The sequence below is a fragment of the Callospermophilus lateralis genome, chromosome 1, assembly GCF_048772815.1.
Source record: "Callospermophilus lateralis isolate mCalLat2 chromosome 1, mCalLat2.hap1, whole genome shotgun sequence".
In the NCBI taxonomy this organism is placed as follows: Eukaryota; Metazoa; Chordata; class Mammalia; order Rodentia; family Sciuridae; genus Callospermophilus; species Callospermophilus lateralis.
Window position 1 is genome coordinate 176,320,407 of NC_135305.1, and position 21,300 is coordinate 176,341,706.

The 21,300-nt window shown below is 34.9% G+C and overlaps 1 protein-coding gene across 19 annotated transcripts in view; it reads right to left on the reverse strand.

Annotated features, from left to right (window-relative positions):
• Pbrm1 (polybromo 1) overlaps positions 1-21,300 on the reverse strand; it is a 91,245-nt gene that overhangs the window by 51,351 nt on the left and 18,594 nt on the right. For 8 of the 19 annotated variants that reach the window (XM_076833864.1, XM_076833815.1, XM_076834101.1 and 5 more), the window contains 8 exons: positions 19,818-19,916; positions 17,409-17,494; positions 16,391-16,486; positions 15,425-15,516; positions 11,360-11,573; positions 7,655-7,796; positions 6,442-6,539; positions 4,051-4,095 (listed from right to left, as the gene is read on the reverse strand). In XM_076833864.1, the coding sequence (XP_076689979.1) occupies positions 4,051-4,095; positions 6,442-6,539; positions 7,655-7,796; positions 11,360-11,573; positions 15,425-15,516; positions 16,391-16,486; positions 17,409-17,494; positions 19,818-19,916 (872 nt within the window). Of the gene's footprint in view, positions 1-4,048; positions 4,096-6,441; positions 6,540-7,654; positions 7,797-11,359; positions 11,574-15,413; positions 15,517-16,390; positions 16,487-17,408; positions 17,495-19,817; positions 19,917-21,300 lie in introns of those variants that run through there. The other 11 variants (XM_076834269.1, XM_076833727.1, XM_076834341.1 and 8 more) reach the window with 5 other exon arrangements.

The window sequence follows — 21,300 nt, forward strand, 5'->3', positions numbered from 1 at the left end:
TAGTATGGAACCCAGAGGCGCTTTACCACTGAGTTCCAGACCTTTTTATTCTTATTTTTAGTTTGAGACAGGGTCTCACTAAATTGCCTGGGTTGGCTTTGAACTTGCAATCCTTCTGCTTCAGTCTCCCAAGCTGCTGGGATTACAGGCATGTGCCCCCATGCTTGGCTGTATGGGCTAATTTTAAAAGGAAGACACAAAGGGCTTTTGGCTAAGACTCAGTGGTAGAGCCCTTGCCTAGCATATTGCAAGACCCTGAGTATGATCCCTAGCATCACAAAACCAAAACTAAAACCAAAACCAAACCAAACAAAGACATAAGAACTCAATTTGAAGCCCTGAGCTTAAAAAAATCTCAACTGACCCAGAATGAAAACAGTCCTCATTACCAGAATTCCAGGCAGCCTAATAGTCAAGGCCCTGACCCTGATCTAGGAGGAAATCAGCCCTACTGCCTCAGCACATCACTCCCAATAAACCATTAGAATTTTTCTGTATGAAGCTACAAATACTCTGGTGTGGACTGAATCTAGGGCAGATTTTTAAAGAGAAGGAAAGTTTTTACTTGAAATTTGCCAGCAAAGTAAAAGAAGGGCAAGTCCATTTTTCCAATGCCAGTAACTCTTGACACCACCAACAGTTCTAAATGAAATATACCCAGGATGTAAAATCTAGTTGTATATGAGAAATTTTTCTGATAACTATAATTTATTATTTTAGTAGTCATAGCACAAACAGTATTCTTTCTCCATTTGTATCATCTACTCTGGAGAGTGATATCTAATTGTTTCCATCCTCAAAGGCAAACAAAACTTCTGTATTACTAGGGTCTTTATAATCTTCTTTGAACAAATTCAGGTTTTTTATTTTCTTTACCTTTTCCCAGATCCTTATATCGAGACTGAGAACCATGGTCCACTAATTTTAATTTGGCTGCCAGAAAAAACTAAGAGATAAACTTCATACTGTTTATAACAGTTGTATTAGCCTGGCTGGACACTGAACCTTATCATATCCATGAATTCTGAAATCTTCAAATACTTTTTTTTTTTTTATTTTTATTAACCAGAGATTGAATCCAGGGACACTTAACCACTGAGCAACATTCCCAGCACACATACACACACACACTGCCCTCGCTTTTCAATTTTGCAACAGGGTCTTGCTAAGTTGTGTAGGGCGTCACTAAATTGCTGGACCTAGCTTTGAACTTGTGATCCTCTTGCCTAAGCCTCCTTACAGGTGTGCACCATTGCATTGGCTCTTACTTTTTGAATAAGAAAAACTCTACATTATAAAAAGCTATCATAGTCCATTATTTGATACTTTCTAGCTACTGTTTTCAATGTCACTTGGCTTTTCAGATTCTTCTTAGAACCCCTATATACATCCTACTTCACTGCCTTCAATTCCTTAACTATGCCTGCTTCTCCATTTTGGGAAAAGTACATAAAACTAAATGCCACACCCTGTAACTTGCACAATCATTTTTTAAAAAAATATATGTCAGCATCTTTGAACATAGAAAGTAAAATTTATCTCAAGGGAATCCAAAACCAAGGCTGTTAATTATTGTGCACTCAAGGAAGGGGCCATATTTAAGTGAATACTAAGTTAGAGATAACAGATACTGTTGTAATATATATACAATATTAGAATTTTACAGATGGGCCATAAAGAGTCCTATCCTAACAAAACCAGTGTATTATAGCAAATTTCAAATATATGAAAGAAAACTGTCTTATGAAATTGGTGCGTTTTCTAATTTGTACAAAGATTATGTGCTAGTAGGGGCTCTGTTCTGAATTCCTTATTTTCTAGGATCAACACTATCCTCCTGAACCCAACCCAATCTGAAACATTAGAATCATAACCATTTTTGCTCTTCTCAGCTTATCAACAATTTCCAGAAGACTTCACAGACCTTCTAGATCTGATATTCTTTCAACTGTTTATACATGTTTTAGTCTCAACCCTAACCTTTGTAACTGACCACTTTCTCAAATTTCCTTACCATCACTTTCTCTGAAGCTATTATTTTTATATGTACTCAATTTATAGTTAAAACAATTATCACTTCTATCATGCTAAATACTATGTACTGTAATTTAAGCCTCAAACTCTGAGATTCAGGTACAATTAATTATTAACTATGTAGAAGTAAAAACTGAGACCTAGAGACCAAATGAATAAGGCTACAAAGTGAATAATCAGAACACTTCAATCAGATAATATGTGGCTTTCATCATGTCCCTCACTTTCCCAAAAGCTGGCTGGCACTAAAAGCCTCATTAATCACATTTAACCAACAGGCTTCAAAGTCTCCTGGCACTTAACTCCCTGGCTTGAGAGTGTCAGTGGTGCTTGTTAAACTAAGTAAATCAAAGGTTCTTTTTTGCGATATTTGGAATTGAATGCAGGGGTTCATGCATGGTAGGCAAGCAATCTACCATTGAGCTACATCCTCAGACATTTTTGTTTTTGGAGAAAGGGTCTTGCTAAGTTGTCAAGGCTGGCTTTGAACTTTTGATACTTTTGCCTCAGCCTCCCAAGTAGCTGGAATGTACCATCATGCCTGGCCACAGGTTAGTTCTTTTATAAAGCATACAGAAATTCATTCTAAAGTAGTCAAGGCTTTAGAACAAAACGTTTCATTCACATTTTCCAATGAGATTTGGAAAAGAACAAAATGAAATCTACCGTGTCCTAATATCAACAGGCACAACTTCCAAAACCAAACCTATATTTACTAAGAACTCACTTCATATAGGCCCAGTTGTAAGTTTTACACATATTAACTCAGCTTTACAACTGAGTCCTCACAGCAATCCTATGTTGGGATTGTCACAACTCCTTTTTCAAGTAAGGAAGTTGAAATGAGGCTTACATTCCAGAGCTAATAAGAACAGCTGGTATTTGAATTTAGGCACTTGGTCTCTAGGACTTGGTTCATAATACCATCCCATGAGGTCCCTTATTTCTACTTCCAATAACTCCTAGAGCTTGGTGCCACATATTATGAATGATACAAAAGAATAGAGTCTCTGGTATTTTTTAAAATTTATCATTTCATAAAAAAAGTTTCTTAGGGAAAATCTTGGATGGTATATGCATATGTAGATATGTAAAATGGATTACATATGGCAGTAACATGTAGGCAACTTTAGAACAGTTAGCTTTCAAGGAAAAACAAGGTGGGGAAATAACTTTCCTAAAACTATCTAGGCAATCAGGACATTTTAAAAAGTATACCTACATAGTTGTATGCACTATACAGTTCTTTTACTATGCTGATTCCATTCAGTTGTTTTCAACCTGTCTCCTTCCCTGGCCACTAAGTCCCTGGCAAGTAAAAGAAATGACTAAATGTTCTCCTTTATGATCTGTAACAGCAGGGTCTGGTGTTCTGTAAGCAAATGACACTGAATATCAGATGGCAAACATGAAAACAAAAGCACTACACGATTATCATTAGCAACGTGACATGGCAATTTATAGACTTTAAAATCATAAGTAACATGCAAAGGAATGGAGAGTTTTAAAGAAATAAGACATGGACAGATCAGAGACTGAGAAAATGTATCCATGCTCAAGAAGCATTAGCCCAATGCACAAGTGCCCACATGCACTGACTTCATCTGGATTATCATTGTTAATTTTGTAATTTTGATCCCTCCACCACTCCCAATCACTAAAAAAATGTCCCTGAAAGGGAATCAGCACCAGTCAGTCCCTGTTACAAATAATTCCACCGTACGTATTAGCAATCTCTACCTTTTACTGTAGCACAATGATTGGTGAGGAGGCTTTTTGGCCCTGGCAAAGCCAGCAACAAATTAAGGCTAGTATTGAACATATCTAGGTTAGCCAATTCTCATCTTATTTATTAGACTTCCAGACAGTGTTTCTTTCTGTATTTGTAAAATAAACTAGCACCCCAAACACTTTTGTTACATGCTTAAGGCTTCACTTTTCACCTTTAGTACTGACCATGACACAGAAGAATTACACTTTTAAAAATATTTTTACACATAAAAAAGGACTGCACACCTGGATAGCCTCCTGAGACCCAACATCTCACTGTCATGAGTGTTCCTGGGAAAGCAGAAATAAACATTACATGTGTAGAGAAATAAAACAAGCAACATTGGAGGGTCATGCACAAACCAAATATGGTTGAGAAAAAGAGGATTATTCAGTCCAAAGCATAAAAGATCTTAATACTTGGAACATTTTAACATGGAAGACAGAAAAATAGATTTTTAGGAAGAGGAATGGGGATGGGGGGGGGAAGAATGCACTCCCAGAATAAAGAGAACACACCCATAATCATTTTTTCTCACTCTTTGGTATTAAAAAAGAAAAAAAGAAAAAAAAGGCAAAGATAGAATCATACACAATACTTAGGAGTCAAGTTGCAAAAGTTGGCCCTGAGTTCTCTGGCCAAGCTTAACTCAACCTTTGAGGCTACAGTTTGCCTGACTTCTGGAGAAGTCTATTTCTTATTACCAAAGCCTCTCAACATAACTACATTCTGAAAGACTCATCACTTTATTTCCTTTGTTAGAGACCAAAGTATAGGACTTAATTCTCTCAATCTTTTAAGGTACATTCATGCTTTCATCTTAAACCCAAGTTTGTTCTTTCACTGCTTTGGTAGATGAATTATAGTTGTTCTCTTATTTCTGTCTTTCACTTTGTCATACAAAATACTTCCTAGAAAACCTGTTCATATAGAGACTTTTTGTCTGAAATGGAATGGAATCTTTTTTTTTTTTTTTTTTTTTTTGGTGATGGTACTGAGGATTGAACCCAGGGTGCTTCGCTGCTGAGCTATATCCCCAGCCCTTTTTTTATTTTTTAATTTTAAGACAGGGTCTTGATAAATTGCTGAGGCTAGCCTCAAACTTGCAAAACCTCCTGCCTCAGCCTCCCAAGAAGTTGGGATTATAGGTGTGTTCCACCACACCCTGCCAAGGGAGTTCATAATTGTAATAACATAATGCTTAAGTTTGTTTTTTACAGGAGGTTTTAGGGCAATAACTTTCATTTCATCTACTTGGGTGTCCCACAAACTACAAGCCACAGAGATGTAATTTTTAAAGACTGGCTTGGGGTTATGCTTCCTTGGAACTCTTCTCTTAACACTCAACTACTTAAGAGCTCTCTTTTCATCCAGTGCTGGCACTAACTGTATCATCACTTTTGCCTCCATTACCTTCTTTTGCCTGAGAAGTTTTTATCTTTGATTGGTGACTGATCTGGAAAACACAGGTGATGCTGAAGTAGAGTTATATAATTACACTCAAAGATGTTCTTGATTTGATGTCTCTGATCTGGTTTCACATTTTTCCTCCGTAGTCCCTGGTATAACAAGGAATTAAGAACTTGGAAGGATGAAATTCATAGGCTAGTGACGGAGGAGACTCACATCTCAGGGCACACCACTCAATTTAGTTACCACGGCATAGCATTGCAAAGTCATTTTCAGAGCTAAAAAAATTTTCCCAAATGTCCTTTAAAAGAGGGAAAGACAGGATAGCTTCTATTTTCTAAACCACTTTTTAAAATCTTCTGATCTTAGCAGATCTTTTAATGTATGTATGGAACTGTGTCTACAGCTACTAATGACTTCTTCATTCAGTTTTGACTCTGTGACAAAGCCCTTCTATTAGAGTAGCTTATTCCTTGTTTAAGGTACCCTCCCTAGACTCACTGCTGCTGCAAAGACTGTAAGGCAGTAGGGTTTAAAGAAGACTACAGTGTTCCACAATGATCAGGCCACAGAAACTCCATGTGCATGATTCCTTATAGGAGCCCAGTTTCAGAATCTCACAATAAGATCCCCTTCCACAAAACCCATGAGAGGAAGAAAGGGTTAGGGAAGTTGAAAGAAAGATTAAGAAGAAAACCAAAAAACATCCAAATATCTAGCTTAACATTTTACAAACTATAAGAAGTTATGATGGTATTACACAATCTGACATTCTTAAAATCACAAATAAAGATCAAGCTAAAAAGGAAAAATAAAAGGTAAGGAGCAATGACTTACTTCACTGTAGCGGTAGAACTGAATTCTCCTTACCTTTCCTAATTCATATTACATCTTTGTAATTCACTATGTAGAAATTACCTAAATTAGATTTAAGTGGCAATCTTAAAAAGCCATCTTACTATCTTTATCTGGATAGTAAAAATTACATGTTTGCCAAGATGCATATGTAGGTATCTTTTTTTTTTCCCTGTGTCATCTAAAAGCAATGTGGTACTTAAAGAAAAATAATAACAACTAATTATCCAATTTATAAATGAATTCCAAAAGATGTTATCAAATAATTCAAACTTATAATCAATACTTCACCACTTTAAAAAATATTTTTTCTGTACTTATCTAAAATAAACAGGAACTGAGTTAGTTCCAGCTATGAGAAGATCATATACCTTTTTCTTTTGGCACTACCAGTATCAGAGGTGGCTGAAGAGATCATGCTGTCTCCATCCTCTATGTCATCTCTTCTGGCAAGCTCTTTCTTCTTTGCCTATAACAAAGCAGGTTTCAGGAGTCAGACTTACTTTGTTGAACACATGTAGGAATATATGAATGTTAAAGAGCTAGACATGTCAGATTCATTCAGAAAACACCACGTAGCATGCACAAAATTGAAGATTCATTAAATATTTTTAATAACCCAGTTTAACAAAAGCCTGCATGACAGAAAAGTAGGTTAAAAAAATGGATCCAGAGAGTTAAAGAATCAATGTTAGCTACAGCATTTAAGACTACAAAAGGATTTAACTGGTTAAAAGCACTAAGGCAAGTTGTAGGACACCTTGTTTTGGTGGCCAACTCGAAGGTGATCTCTGGCACCCATGACTTCTAAAGAGACAGTGAAGTTAAGAAAAAAGTTGAATCTTTGAAAGGTGAAAAGAGATCTACTTTTCAACACATGCATTTTTAAAGATTTTCTGCCAAAGAGAGACGAAAGTCCAACCACAACAGGCATGGAAAATATACACATACACACACACACAGTACTGCGGAACAAACGCCTGACATTCACAACAGTAAGAAGTGCAATATTGATTATACAAAATGAAGAGAACCTATGGGTGCTTTAGTTGCTTCCTTGTGTTAAGATTATCTTTCTAAAAAAGATTCTACCAAAAACTGTGAGATAAATTCAGTTTCTTATCTACTATTTTGTCTTAAAACCCCTAGATGGCCAGTGACTTCAGATGCCCTCAAAGGTGTACTTTCAGGGAGGATCTGTTAAAACTCTTGGGACATTATACAATGAATAATTACCTTTCAGATGCCTTTTCTTCTAGACTAGTCCCATCTTAACAGAGACAAAGTCTAGAACCAAAAAAATAAAACCTAAATGACAGAATATCATCTAGGATTAAAGGGTAATTTCCCTACAATCCTAAAATTACTCAGGAGAGTCCTCTATTCATAAAGCTTACTCGTTTCTAAATTATTCTCCTCAAAATGGTTCTAACAATTCTAAAATAATAGTTAGCAGTACTGTGGTTGAAATGAATGACTTGATAATGTTGGGGGAAATCATTCATCTTAAAAGAACACACTCAATAAACATAATACTATTTTGATGATACATACAACAAATTTAGCAAAACTAAGAAATCATACCTGCATGACTTGCTGCAATTTTAGAACTCGTTTATAGATGGCTGAATTGGGAACATTATAGCGCTTGGCATTTTCAAACATTAAATTCAGATCACACTCCAAATGATCTAAAGTTTCATATTCTTGGTTCTTTAATTTTGTTCTGTGAAAGACAAATAAATGGCTAGTACGTTCCACTTTGAAAATGATGAAATACTTTTTCTTCCTGAAAGTCTAATGCAAAAATCCTTATAAGCACTCCACAGTATCTTCACTAGTAGTGATAGTAGTTAGAAGCCTTGCAAGTGACTGTGTTAAGATAAAAAGGAGGGGGCTGGAGATATAGCTCAGTTGGTAGAATGCTTGCCTCACATGCCTAGGGCCCTGGGTTCAATCCCCAGTACCACCACCAAAAAAAAAAAAAAAAAAAGATAAAAAAGGAGGCATGCCAGGCCTGGTGGCACATGCCTGAACCCCAGTGACTTGGGAGGCTGAACCAGGAGGATTTCAAGTTTGATGCCAGCTCTGGCAACTTGGTTAGGCCATCTCAAAACAAAAATAAAAGAGATGGGGATGTAGTTCATTGGCAGAGCATCACTGGGTTCAATCCCTAATGAAAAAACCCTGATCATGGATAACAAGTAACTTTAAGAAGAAATAAAATTAGAGAGATTTTAAACTACCTTAATGAAGAATCATGGAGAACTACCCATTTCTGAAAATAAGAGGACATTTCAACCTGGTATAGTGGTGCATGCCTATAATCCTGCTGCTGAGGAAAAGGATCACAAGCTCTAGGCCAGCCTTAGCAACTCAGTAAGAACCTGCCTCAAAATATAAAAATAAAAAAGCTGGGGGTGTAGGAGGTGTAGTTCAGTGGTAGAGTCCCCCTGGGTTTAAATCCCCAGCATATGGGGTTAGGAAAGAGGCTGAATATTTTGGTTCATGCAGGTTAAAATAATAATAATAATAATAATAATAATAATAATAATAATAATGGCAATGACATGAAGAAACATCTGGAAAGATATTTACTCAAGGAAGATATAAAAGGATAGCTTAATTGATTTTCCAATGATAAATGAGAGGTAAATTTGTCAGAATCCATTTATTAATCCAAACTATGATGACCTAAGCTGAGGTTTTTGCTTATTTTAACTTAAAAGTCCTAAGTAAAAAGATAGGTTAGACACCACTGCTATTAATAATACCAGTTCTTTGAAAGGTCTTATGTACTTTGTGCTAAATGAAGAATCACTGTTTGCTCTAACTCTATGTGGATAGAATAAACTTTTTTTTTCTTTTTTTAAGGATAAACTCTTAAATCTTGATTGAGGCACCTGCATTTTAGTCATCAAAATCACAAAAATATTATTAAAGAACCAAAATGTGTGAAAACAGTTTCACTGAATCAATGGAGATTCCAAACTTTCTCTTAGAACAGAATTGTCTGTTATGCATGTAAAGTTTTATTTAAAATTTAACAAAATACTATTCAGATTCTGTGTAGTACTTAAGAAATACAAATATTAGAAAACATCTGAAAGGGGAAAAAAAAACAACTAAAAACTAAGCATAAATTCAGTCCTCACTACCAGCTTATGAAGCTAGCACCAGAGTTTATTAATCTTATTCCTGCCAAATCAAAGGATGCTAAGTGTTCTCAACACCTAAAAGAATTCAAATTTACAAACAACAACTTAACAGATCTTCAGAGATTTATCAAACTAAAGCTAATCAATTGAGACTTGGAATGAAGGAAGAGAGAAAATGGAAATAAACACAGGGAAAACAAATCCCAGCACAGTGAAAAGTGGCAGAGGTACCACACTAGCTCCTATTCACTTCTGTATGTGGGCCTGGGGATCAAAGCCAGGTACATGTTAAGCAAGTACTCTACTTTTGAGCTATCTCTCAGCTCTAGTTTTCCATTCTCAAACTTTTTTTTTTTTTGGTACTGAGGATTGAACCCAGGGGTGTTATACCACTGAGCCACATCCATAGCCCTTTTTAAAAATTTACTTTTATATTTTTATCTTTATTTATTTGCTTATTTATTTTTATTTGGTGTTGAGGATCGAACCCAGGATCTCACACCTGCAAGGCAAGTGCTCTACCACTTAGCTACAGCTCCAGGCCCCTTTTTTAAATTTTTGAGATAGGGTCTTGCTAAATTGCTTAGGACCTTTCTAAACTGCTAAGGCAGTCTTGAGCTTGTAATCTTCCTGTCTCAGCCTCAAGAGTAGGAGGGATTATAGGAATGTGCCACTACATCTGGCTATCCACCCATTCTTTATTGCTTTTGGGGACACTCAACTATCTTCCTTCTGCCAATTAATCTTCCTAGGACTATTCATATTGTAGACATTAGATGCATGTGGCTACTGAGATTAAATTTAGATACAATTTAAAATCAACTTCCTCAGTGGCACTAGCCTCATTTCAAATGCTCAATAGCCACACATGACTAGTGACTATCATATTGGATAACATAGGCAATAAAACATTTCCATTTTTGCAGAAAGTTCTATTGGATAGCACTGCCCTACACTTCACTGCTGCTCTACATAGCATACATAGAAGGGAGTCCAGGCACAGCAAGTTTCTTATTAGGCACCATGGGTTCTGTGACCCAAGAAGGGATTAGACATCCTACATATTGACCCTTCAAAATATTAGTGTACTACCATCTAGGCCCAAATCACTTCCCTATTTCTCACCCACTCCTACTGGGGTGTCCACAAAACTGACATGGCGGGCAGTGTTGGGGCGAGGGGATGTGTGTGCTGAAATAGTGACTTAACAAAGCAAAGTTTACATCAGAAAATTCCAACTTGAAAGAAGGCTATTTTCCATTGCCCATTCATGTTGGTGCTGAGTACCTACAAAATGTGCTGCAACTTCTCAGGGATCACTACAGACACAGTGGCAACAGCAGTAGCAGTATCTAAACCTATGGAAGCCCTCTGTTCTCTCTCACTTTTTGTGAACCAGGGATTCAACCCAAGGCCCCTTAACCACCGAGCCACATCCCCAACCCTTTTTATTTTTTATCTTGAGACAGGGTCTCATAATTGCTCAAGGCCTCACACTAAGTTGCTAAGGCTGGCTTTGAACTTACGATCCTCCTGCCTCAGCATCTCAAGCTGGGATTACAGGAATGTACCACTGAGCCTGGCCCTCTGCCTATTTTTTAAATTGGGATTTTTTTTTTTTTTTTTTTTTAACTGTTGTTACGATTTCTTACCATTGTTAATGATACTATAGTGGTTTAAGTATTCTGTCTGGCTGAATTGCCAAATGATCATTTTCTAACTATATGCATGAGTTCAAGATCTGCCTGGGTAACAGAGTAAGATCCCATCTCAAAAAAAAAAAAAAAAAAAGCAGAACAAAACAAACATTTTCTAAACAGGAAAGGGAATCCAAGATGGAACCATCTTTCAAGTACGGTTTCAGTTAATAAGTTCTCCAAGAATTGACTATGCTTATTCTGATGATTCAACTATCAATATAAAATTTAAATATGGTTTAACTACCATAATTAAAGTATCAATGAAAGGTGTAAGCAGGAAAGTTTTTGTACTTTGTTCTTAATCAAAAGACAAATGGTTAGGTAAAAAGTTTACTTTTAAAATCCTTATCCATTTTAGGAAACAATAATATATATGCAGGCTAGACCATAAGAAAACAGATTTACACAGAGTAATACAGAAAAGATCTTACCTAATCTGTTGTAGTGATATGGGCATTTTAATTTGCTGGTAATAATCAGGATATTTCTTCTTTGAAGGCAAATGGAAAAAAGGTTCAGCTATTAGTTGCCCTTGGTTATTCCGACAGCTCCTAACTGTGTCATACAGCTGATAAAAGGGATTTGAAACATCCATAAAGGAAGTGATGCTCTCTGCTTCTGACTCTCCTTCTTCATAACGTGCAGCTAGAAAGACAAAAAAAAAAAAAAAAAAACAAGTATTCACAGGGGAGAAAGTAATAAAGCATGAAATAACCATATTTTATAGCTCCTTCAACAGACAGACCTATATATATTTGAAAAATTTTAAAAATAGTCTATAATCTTCACTAAAGATGATGCTAAGGATGCACGCTTAGAGAAATGTTTCATAGAACTATATGTTTAGAGAAACATTTCACAAAAATAAAATGCTAAATTGTAAAAGTTATACTGGTTATAAAAGGTTGCAAAATAGTTTTTCTTTCTGGGCTCTCCTCAGAGACTCCTTGGCATGTATAGCCAAAAGAAGGAAGAAATCTTTCAGAGACTTCAGAACTAAAATAATACCATGAAGTTCAGGGCTACAGTTTGGATTTGAAATGTCCCTCAAAGCCCTATGTGTTAAAGGCTTATCCCCCAGAATGGTGCTATTGAGAGGTAGTGGAAACTTCTAACAGGTGGAGCCTAGTGAAGTGCTGCCTCACCACAGGTCTGATCATAGACTAGAACATTCAGAACTGTGAGCCAAAATAAAGTATTTTCATAAGTTGATTATTTCAGATATTTGTTACAATAATAGAAAGCTGCTAACACATTTAGAATAGTATAAATTTACATTAGGCCAATAATGTCAGACATGATTTAACTTTAAGTCTCTGTGACTTTGCCCTATTGATTTATACCATCCCTGATGAATGATGTATTCCTTATAGAGGGAATTTTTAAACAGATGCTAAATCATAAAAACACCACAAAAAGTAAAACACAGAATCATCTTCAGATTTTGCTCAGTTCCCTGATTTCTTAAATAGTGCATAAAGATCACAGTTTAAATTGTTTTGGCTGGATCACAATAACCATAATTGCTATGTACTCCTCCCAGGTAAGACCAACAATCATTTATTAAGTACTTAAGTTGGGCTAAAAACTTGATAAGCACAAGCCTTAGGCAGTCCTAATACCACCACATGAAACAGATATTGTTATTATTTTTTCAAATGAGAAAACTGGGCAAAAGAGATTAAACAAGTTATACAATGTCATTCATCCTATAAAGCTGTCAGATGAGATTTTAATACAGTCATAGAGCTAGCTAAAAGCAGACAAGGATTTGAAACTAGTCATCATCTCTGATATTTCCTATAAAGAGTTTACACATCTTTTGTTGGATATATACCTAATTTTTTTTTTGTGCCTTATTCCAGAGAAGGATTTTTGTGTAATGATCTTATATCTGCAACTTATTATTTTTTATTCATTTTAGTAATTTATTTGAAGAGTTTGAGTAGAAAAAAAAATCTGTCAACTACAATATGTATGTATCTTTCTTCTTTTCTGATCCTCATACATTAACTGTTGTAACTGTAGGCTGTGTAATACTTTTTCACTAAAAAATGTAACAGAATTCTTGTACCCTATTTCTACACGGCTAACATTTCTCCCTTAAAAAGAGAAATGCCTTTTATCAGCTTAGGAAAAATCTCCTTAGTTTGCTAAGAATTTTCATCATGAATGAGAATTGTAGTATTTATCAAATATATGTGATGAGCCAATTGTATGGTTTTATTTAATGTTAATGCAGTAAATGGTACTTTATCTTTTCTAATGTTGAACAAACCTAGTATTTCTGGAATAAATCCAATTGTGTCATTATGTATTATATACACTGACAGATACAGTATGCTTCTAATTGGTTTTGATATCTAGGTTATATTAGATTCACAGAATGAACTGGAAGCTCATTTCATCTACTGTGCAGATGTTTTAATAAAATTCTGTTGTCTAAGAGAGTGAAATGCAGTGGTAGAGTGTGAGGCCCTGGGTTCAATCTCCAGCACTGATGTAAAAATTATAAATCTTCTTTCTTAAATGTTTGGCTTGGTGTTTTCTATGTGGGAAGGTTTTTTATTTGTTTTTGCTTGTTATTTTTTTTGCTTGTTTTGTTCAGGGCTGAGGATGAACCAGGGACATATATACTCTAGCCTGTGGGAAGATTTTTAACTGATAATTTAATTCTTTACTGGTTCTATGAATAATCTCAGCCTTTAAATTTTTTTTTTTTTTTTTTTTGGTACCAGAGATTGAACCCAGAGGGCACCTAACCCAGTCCTTTTTATTTTTCATTTTGAGACAGGGTGTCCCTAGGTTGTTTACAGCCTCACTAAGTTGCTGAGGCTGGTTTTAAATCTGTGATCCTTGGGCCTCAGCCTTGGGAGCAGTGTGGAATACAGGCATGTGCCACCAAGCCTGGCTTAATTTTTGAATCAGTTTTATAATTTAACATTTTCTAGGAATTTTTTCATTTAAATTTTTAAATGTATATGCTGTAAATACATTTTCATTTAATCTCTATATGTCTCTCTCCTCCCTAATATTATTTACTTACCTCTTATGTTTTTCTCTTGATAATTTCAACATAAACTTATTTTATTAATACTCTTAACAAAATAACTTTTCACCCCATTAATTTTTTCAATTATAGGTTTCTTTTTTAATGAATTAAATTTCTGCTATTAGCTTTATAACTCATTTTTTCTAACTTCAAAAATTATCTTATTATTTACTAATGTTGGATGCCTAGCTCATTCCTTCAGGTGCTTTTCTAAAGAGAAGCATTCAGATTTATGAGATTCCTTCTGAATTATCACTTCAGCTACACCCAATTAGTTCTGATGCATTATTTCATTGTTGCAATTGTTCAGTTTTAAGTATTTTAAATTTCTGAGATAATTCTTCTTTTAGCCTATGTGTTTAGACTTTTAAATTCTATTCATTGTTAGTTGATGTCTTAGCTGCACTTATCAGAAATGGGGGCTATATAACACCTAATCTTTATTGAAATTTGTTTTGAGTAGATGGTCAGTTTTTATAAATATGAACCTAGGAAGAATGTGTGTTCTCTAAATGTAGAATACATATGATAAGCTGAATAATAACTACCAATATATACTCATGTCTTAGTCAATAGAACCTCTAAATGTTACCTTATATGCCAACAGGGACTTTGTGAATGTGATTAATAATCTTGACATGAGAAGATTAACCTGAATTAATCTGTGAATTATGTGGGTGTGCCCTTAAATGTAATCAAGAGGATCCTAACAAGAGGGAAGCAACAAGGTCAAAGCAGCAAGAAGGGACAACAGATGCAGAAGTTGGAAAGATGCAGTTTGAAGATAGAGAAAAGGGGCCACAAGCCAAGTCTTCAGAAGCAGAAAAAGCAAGAAAATACATTCTCCCCTAAAATATCTGGAAAACTGGCTTGCTGACCCCTAGATTTTAGACTTCTGATCTCCAGAACTGTAAGAAAAAATTTATTTTACACCACTAAGCTTGTGGTAACTCATTTCAATAGCATCATACTTATGAGGAAGTAGATTCAATTTTTCTACTTATCTAGCAAACAAGAGAAGAGGAATTCTGTTGGATGGGTATTGTTTTCAAATTCTCCATAAAGTTCCATCTTCTTCATTTACATATTTGGAGCTCCTTTGTAATTCATCTTCCCAATGAAACAAATCTTTTACTATTGTAGGCTAAATCTTTTTTTAATCTTTTCACTTATCTCCGAAAGTTTTTATCTGATGTTAATATGGCTACCTTTTGGCTATTATCCATTCTACATCATTTTATCTCTTTCATGTTTTTATATTTACCCAGATATGAATTTTAACCAATATCAAGCAATAAGCTTTTGATAAATCAGCTGCCAACTAAGGGGTGCAATCAAATGGAACCAAATAGCACATTCTCCAAAAACCAACAAACGTCAGGCCAGACCAACCAAAAGGATCCACTTTAGAAGGCATTTAATTTAGCCAAAACCTAATGCCTACCAGCTAATGCAGCATCTTCTTCACTTTCTGAGCCATACTGAAGTGCCATGGTAATTGCTGACAAACGGCCCCCTTGGACTGCTCTTTTATTACTACAAAGAAAAACAAGATATTGGAAGACATTAGGGCTGTTAACAAAGTACTTAATAACAAAGAAAAATAATTTCTTTTGCTTTAAAAAAATTTTTTTTTAGTTGTTGATGGACCTTTATTTTATTTATTAATATGTGGTGCTGAGAATTGAACTCAGTGCCTCACACATGCTAGGCAAGCGCTGTACCACTGAGCCACAGCCCCAGCCCCAGAAAAATAATTTCTATTAACTGCCTCTTTATCTTTTTACTACTTAATATTCCTCATTAATGTTATCCAAGAAAAACTAATTTTTCCTCTAAGAAAGTGGCAGTGGTAGTAGAAAGCCTGGAGTGGGCAACTTGTAATCCGCTTTTTACTTAAATGCAGCACTACTCCTTATTTTATAGAAAGTAAAGACTCAGTCACCATCACCGGTTATTCTCTTCTAAGATGGTCATACTTTAAAATGACAAAAAATTCTATTCTAAACACAAAACTTATTTATTGCAAATAAGTATTTAAATCTCACATTTTATTTATAACAAATACTAAACACTAACTGGTTAAAGAATCCTTAATCATTATTTGAGAGGTGAGGTAAAACCTACTACAAGTATCTCAACCTTTTAAATAAAGCACTTGATAAATAACTCATAATCCAGAAGTGCGCTGGGATCAGTGGCACATGCCTATTAATTCCAGCAATTTGGGAGGCTGAGGTAGGAGGACTGCAAGTTCAAGGTCAACCTCAGCAACTTAGTGACACCTTATCTCAACAACAACAACAAAAAAATCCCAAAATATTATTTCAAAATAGCCATCAGACAAATATTAATATGCCTACTGTCATAAGTATGGGTCAACTCTCAGACTAAATCCTCTTTTTCTTACCGATAATACTTGCTAGTGGTATTTCTCTCTTCACCAAGGCTGCCTTTACTGTGCGAAGGGCCTGTCAGCCTGGTCGCTGACAAATTTGATGGAGTCCTAGTCAAAGATAAAAAAACCTCAGAAACTTGATAGCTAATCAGAATTCTGGATTAAAAAAAAAAAAAAAAAAAAAGACATTTTCTATTTTTTTCCTAATAGAAATGTTGAATTTTTCTGAGCCTTTACTATGCAGCAGGCTCTTCTCCAGGACCATGGGACTCTGCAGAGGACAGCAGACCACAGCCGGTCCTTGAGAGATTATGGTCATTGTAGAGGCAGAGGAAATGATAACAAAATAAATGTGAGAACCAGGAGAGAGCTTTGAAAATAATCACCCAACCTTTTCATTTCAGGTAAGAGGAAGCAGAATTCCAGAATTAAGATTTGTTCAAACTTAAAGTCCTAGGAAAGGAAAAACCAACTAGAATAGTACTTCAGATCTTCATATATTGCAAATATATGCTACTGCACATTATATCCAAGTACCATAATATTGTATTACATCAATATGTATTTATAAAGGTAAGAGGAGGATATAGTGGTGTTACCTTAAGTGTTTCTTATTAAATAAAGCCCTTCAGCTACAATGAAGAGGCTAGATAAGCTACTCTACTCTTTTCAGAATTACATTATTAACTAAATATAATCTTGCAATGTAACATAAATCTTGTTTTCTACTGTATTGATTTTATTAGAAAATTCAGCAAACACAAAAACACAAAGATCTTGGAAATCTTTTGAGTAGTATGTGGTGGCACACATCTATAATCCCAATAATTTGGGAGGCTGAGGCAGGAGGATTCCAAGTTTGAGGTCAGCCTCAGCAACTCAGTGAGACCCTGTCTCAAAAAAAAAAAAAAAAAAAAGGCTGGGAATGTGGCTCAGTGGTAAAGCCACCCTAGGTTCAATCCCCAGTACCACACCAAAAAAAAAAAAAAGGAAGAAAATTAATAAAGATCTTAAATATTTCTTAACCTACCTCATTCGAAGACTTGACTTAGCCATTTCATGATGTTCAATTTCTGCCTTTTTCATATAAAATATTTTTTTAATTGAATTTGCATCCTGTCAAAATAAAGTTACTCAGCTTAAAAAAGGAATAGAAAAAAAATTCCCTTGTTCACACACTGGGCACCTTTCACGGTACTCTTTCCATTTGGAGCTGACATCTATTCAACATTCACAAAGCTGCATCCTCTAACTTTTCTGTAAGCTTCTCAAACATCTTCATGAAGTTGTCACTAATTAAATGCAAAAAGCTTCTAGTTCTTTCACAGTTAGTGAAGTAATATGCAAAGATCTGATGGTAAAATACAACAAATCCTAGTTGTATACAACCTAAAAGTCAAATCCAAGGTTTTCTTTCTCTTGAAAAGGTTTAGAAAAATAATTAGATTGAAAAGTAAAGTTTTCAAACTGTATTAACTAACAATCAGTAATATACTACCAAAATGTCTTATCCAAGGACTAAGAACATAGGACTTCAGAATTCATTTCCGATTTTCACTCAAACTTTCTCAAAAGATGAAAGATAGAGTTAACATTAACTGGCAATAGCAATAGTATCTGGGTCAGGGTTCAGGAAAATCTAATGATTTTACTACTAAAAGATTTTCTGAGCATTCTTTCCTAAATTCCCAATGATATGTGATTAATTCAAGGAATTTCTACAAGCAGGATTACAAAATTTCTAAGAGGAAATTACAGAGCAACGGAAAAGCTATTTTACATTGTATTTACACTATAAATGTTGCTTTTTATTATTTATGAAATTTAAATGCAGGGAATAAATCAATATTTAGCTGAAAAAAAAAGGATTAAAAAACCTTACTTTGGCATAAGAACAAACATTTAAATGAACTGAACAGAATCAAGAATACAGAATTAAACTCCTACATCTTGGTTAAATGATTTTCAATAAGGGTTCCAAGATGATCAATGGGGAAAGAAATCTTTTCAATATGTGGTGCCAGGATAATACCCCATATAAAAGAATGAATTTGAACTATTACCTATTAATTACAAAAATCAATTCAAAGTGGATCAAAGATCTAAATGTAAGAGCTAAAACTATAAAATTCCTAGAAGAAAATATAGGTGTAAATCTTTATGAACTTGGACTGGGCAGTGATAACCTAAAACAAAAGCAACCAAAGAAAAAAATACATAAACTGGACTTCATCAAAATTAAAAACTTTTGTGCATTAAAGGACACTATCACAAAAGTGAAAAGACAAGAGAATGAGAGAAAATATTCAAAAATCATATATCTCTTAAGGGCATGAATATATAAATATATCCAGAATATATAAAGAACGCCTACAACTCAAAAATAAAGAGAGAAGTAACCCAATTAAAAAAAGGGCAAAGGATATGGATAGACATTTCTCCAAAGACATACAAAGGGCCAATACACACATGTAAAAATGAATTATTATTCATTATAGAAAGGCAAATAGAAACCATAATAACATACTACTTTACACCCATTAGGATGAAAATGGAAAACAAGTGTTGGTAAGAATGTAGAAAATTTCAACACTTGTACATCGCTAATGGGAATATAAAATGGTGCAACTACTTTGGAAAAGAGTTTGCTGGTTCTTTAGAAAGTATATAGTTACCATATGACCAATCTCATTCTTTAGTATGTACATATAAGATGAAAATATATGCCCACCTAAAAACTTATATTGAATGTCACAGCAGTATTATTCAAAATCAACAAAAAAATGGAAACAGCTCAAGTGTCTAGCAACTGATGAATGGTTAAATAAAACAGGGTTTATCCATAAGATAGAATATTATTCAGCAATAGAATGAAGTACTAACTACATACTATAACATTGATGAACCTTGAAAACCTTATCCTAAATGAAGGAATTCAGTCACAAAAGAATTCATACCACATATTGTATGATTCCATTTATATTAAATATCTGGAATAGGCAAATGTACAGAGACAAAAAGATGGTGGTTCCCTAGGGCTGGGGATGGTGGGGGGGAAAAAGTGACTGCTAACTCTGTGAATATATTAAAATCCATCAAATTGGGTCTTTTAATTTAAATGGGTGAAATTTGAGCCAGGTAAAGTGGCGTATGCCTGAAATCCCAGTGGCTCAGGAGGCTGAGGCAAGAGGATCTCAAGTTCAAAGCCAACCTCAGCAACTCAGTGAGACTCTTATCTCAAAAATTAAAAAGGGCTGGGGATTTGGCTCACTGGTTAAGCACCCCTGGGTTCAATCCCTAATACCAAAGTAAATAAATAAACAAATGGGCAAAATTTATGGCATGTGACATTCCTCAATAAAATCGTTATAAAAATTATTGAACCTAAATTAAAGTATTTACTATTATCAATGAAAATAACAACAACAAAAAAACTAACCTTGAATACTTGAGAACCAGGCTCATTATAAGTTTTGGCATTTTTTGCTAGGAGATCTATATCTTTGGCCATTGCATGAATACTTTTGTAGCTTCCATTCTACAGTAAACAACAAAACATAGAAGTTCCTCTTAATAAATGTTAAAAAAAAAATCAGTAAAACCTTTAATTAAAAAAGAACTCCATATATTTTAAAATTGTCACCATAAGTCTAAGACTTTATTGGAAAGTATATATGTGAACAATATGTAATTTTCTTTCATAAATTATTCCTACTACCCATTTACAAATAAGTTTTTATAATAGGTAACAAAACCAGAACTACATTATTTTCATTAAAAAACTTAATTAAAAAAAATAATAAGATAAATGTTTTAGTTAGCCAACACATGCTTACAATGATCCAAGCTCTGTTCTGGGTGCTTCATGAATACTAATTCACTAAAGTGGCCTTAACAGTGTGAAGAAAAACTCCCTTGAGCTATTAGGACCACCTGAGGTAAATTATAAAATCAGTCCAGCATAGAGGTTAACATTTTCTATGTACTATTTTTGTGCCAGAGCTGTCACATCTTAAAGCTCACTTGTTCCAAAATAACCTAGAAATACTCACATAGTTGCCTCAATTTACAAAGGAAAGGAGGGAGGAATGCATGCTAGGTAAAAGAAACCAATTTAAGTGGGGAGGGTGGGGAAGGGTACAACTGTAGCATAAAAGTGTATGGACAGGCAAAGGCAAAATGAGGCAGAATCCAAAAAAAGCAGGCAATGGAGATTGGATGGTTATCTGTTATGTGGAACTAACACTTTTGAATGCCTGTCTTATTTGGAAGGAATCCTAGAACAGGTGACAGGGAGGGCCCTACTTCCCACCATGAGGGTGAAAGTGGGCAAAAGTTTGCTTTACCCACAACCTATCAGCAAGACAAAGGGAAATAATCACAGACAAGCTAATTTGTGCCTGGGTCTTCAGTGACTAAAGCAATGGCCAGGGAATGGCAGGAATTCTTACTGACTCCTGCAGAGGCCGAGAATCTAAGCAGGGCCCACAGTGGCAAATGACAGTAGTAATAACAATTGTACTACAAGGAGGTTGTGTGTAATCTTGGCAGTACCATGACATCCCTGAGTTCTATTTATTTTCCAAAAAGTAGTTCCCCAGTGTTTCATTCCAACAATTTCATAAGCGATCCTTTTTCATAAATTCCTTTTCTGCTTATAGTAGCCAGAGTTGATTACTATGGAACTGGTACAAGTTGTTGTGACAAGTGAAATTAAGTTTGTGAGCAGTGGAATAGTGGGAAGAAAGCCAGGGTTAGGAAGCAAGATAAAGAAAGTGACTAGAGAGCTTTTCGATTAGAGAGGTAGGAAAGATTATTCCAATAATTTGGAAATAAGATGACAAGGATCTTGATCAGGATGATGGCAAAAGAATCTTATTTTGGGAACTTCAGAAGAAAGAACAAGATGAGGCAAAAAGGCA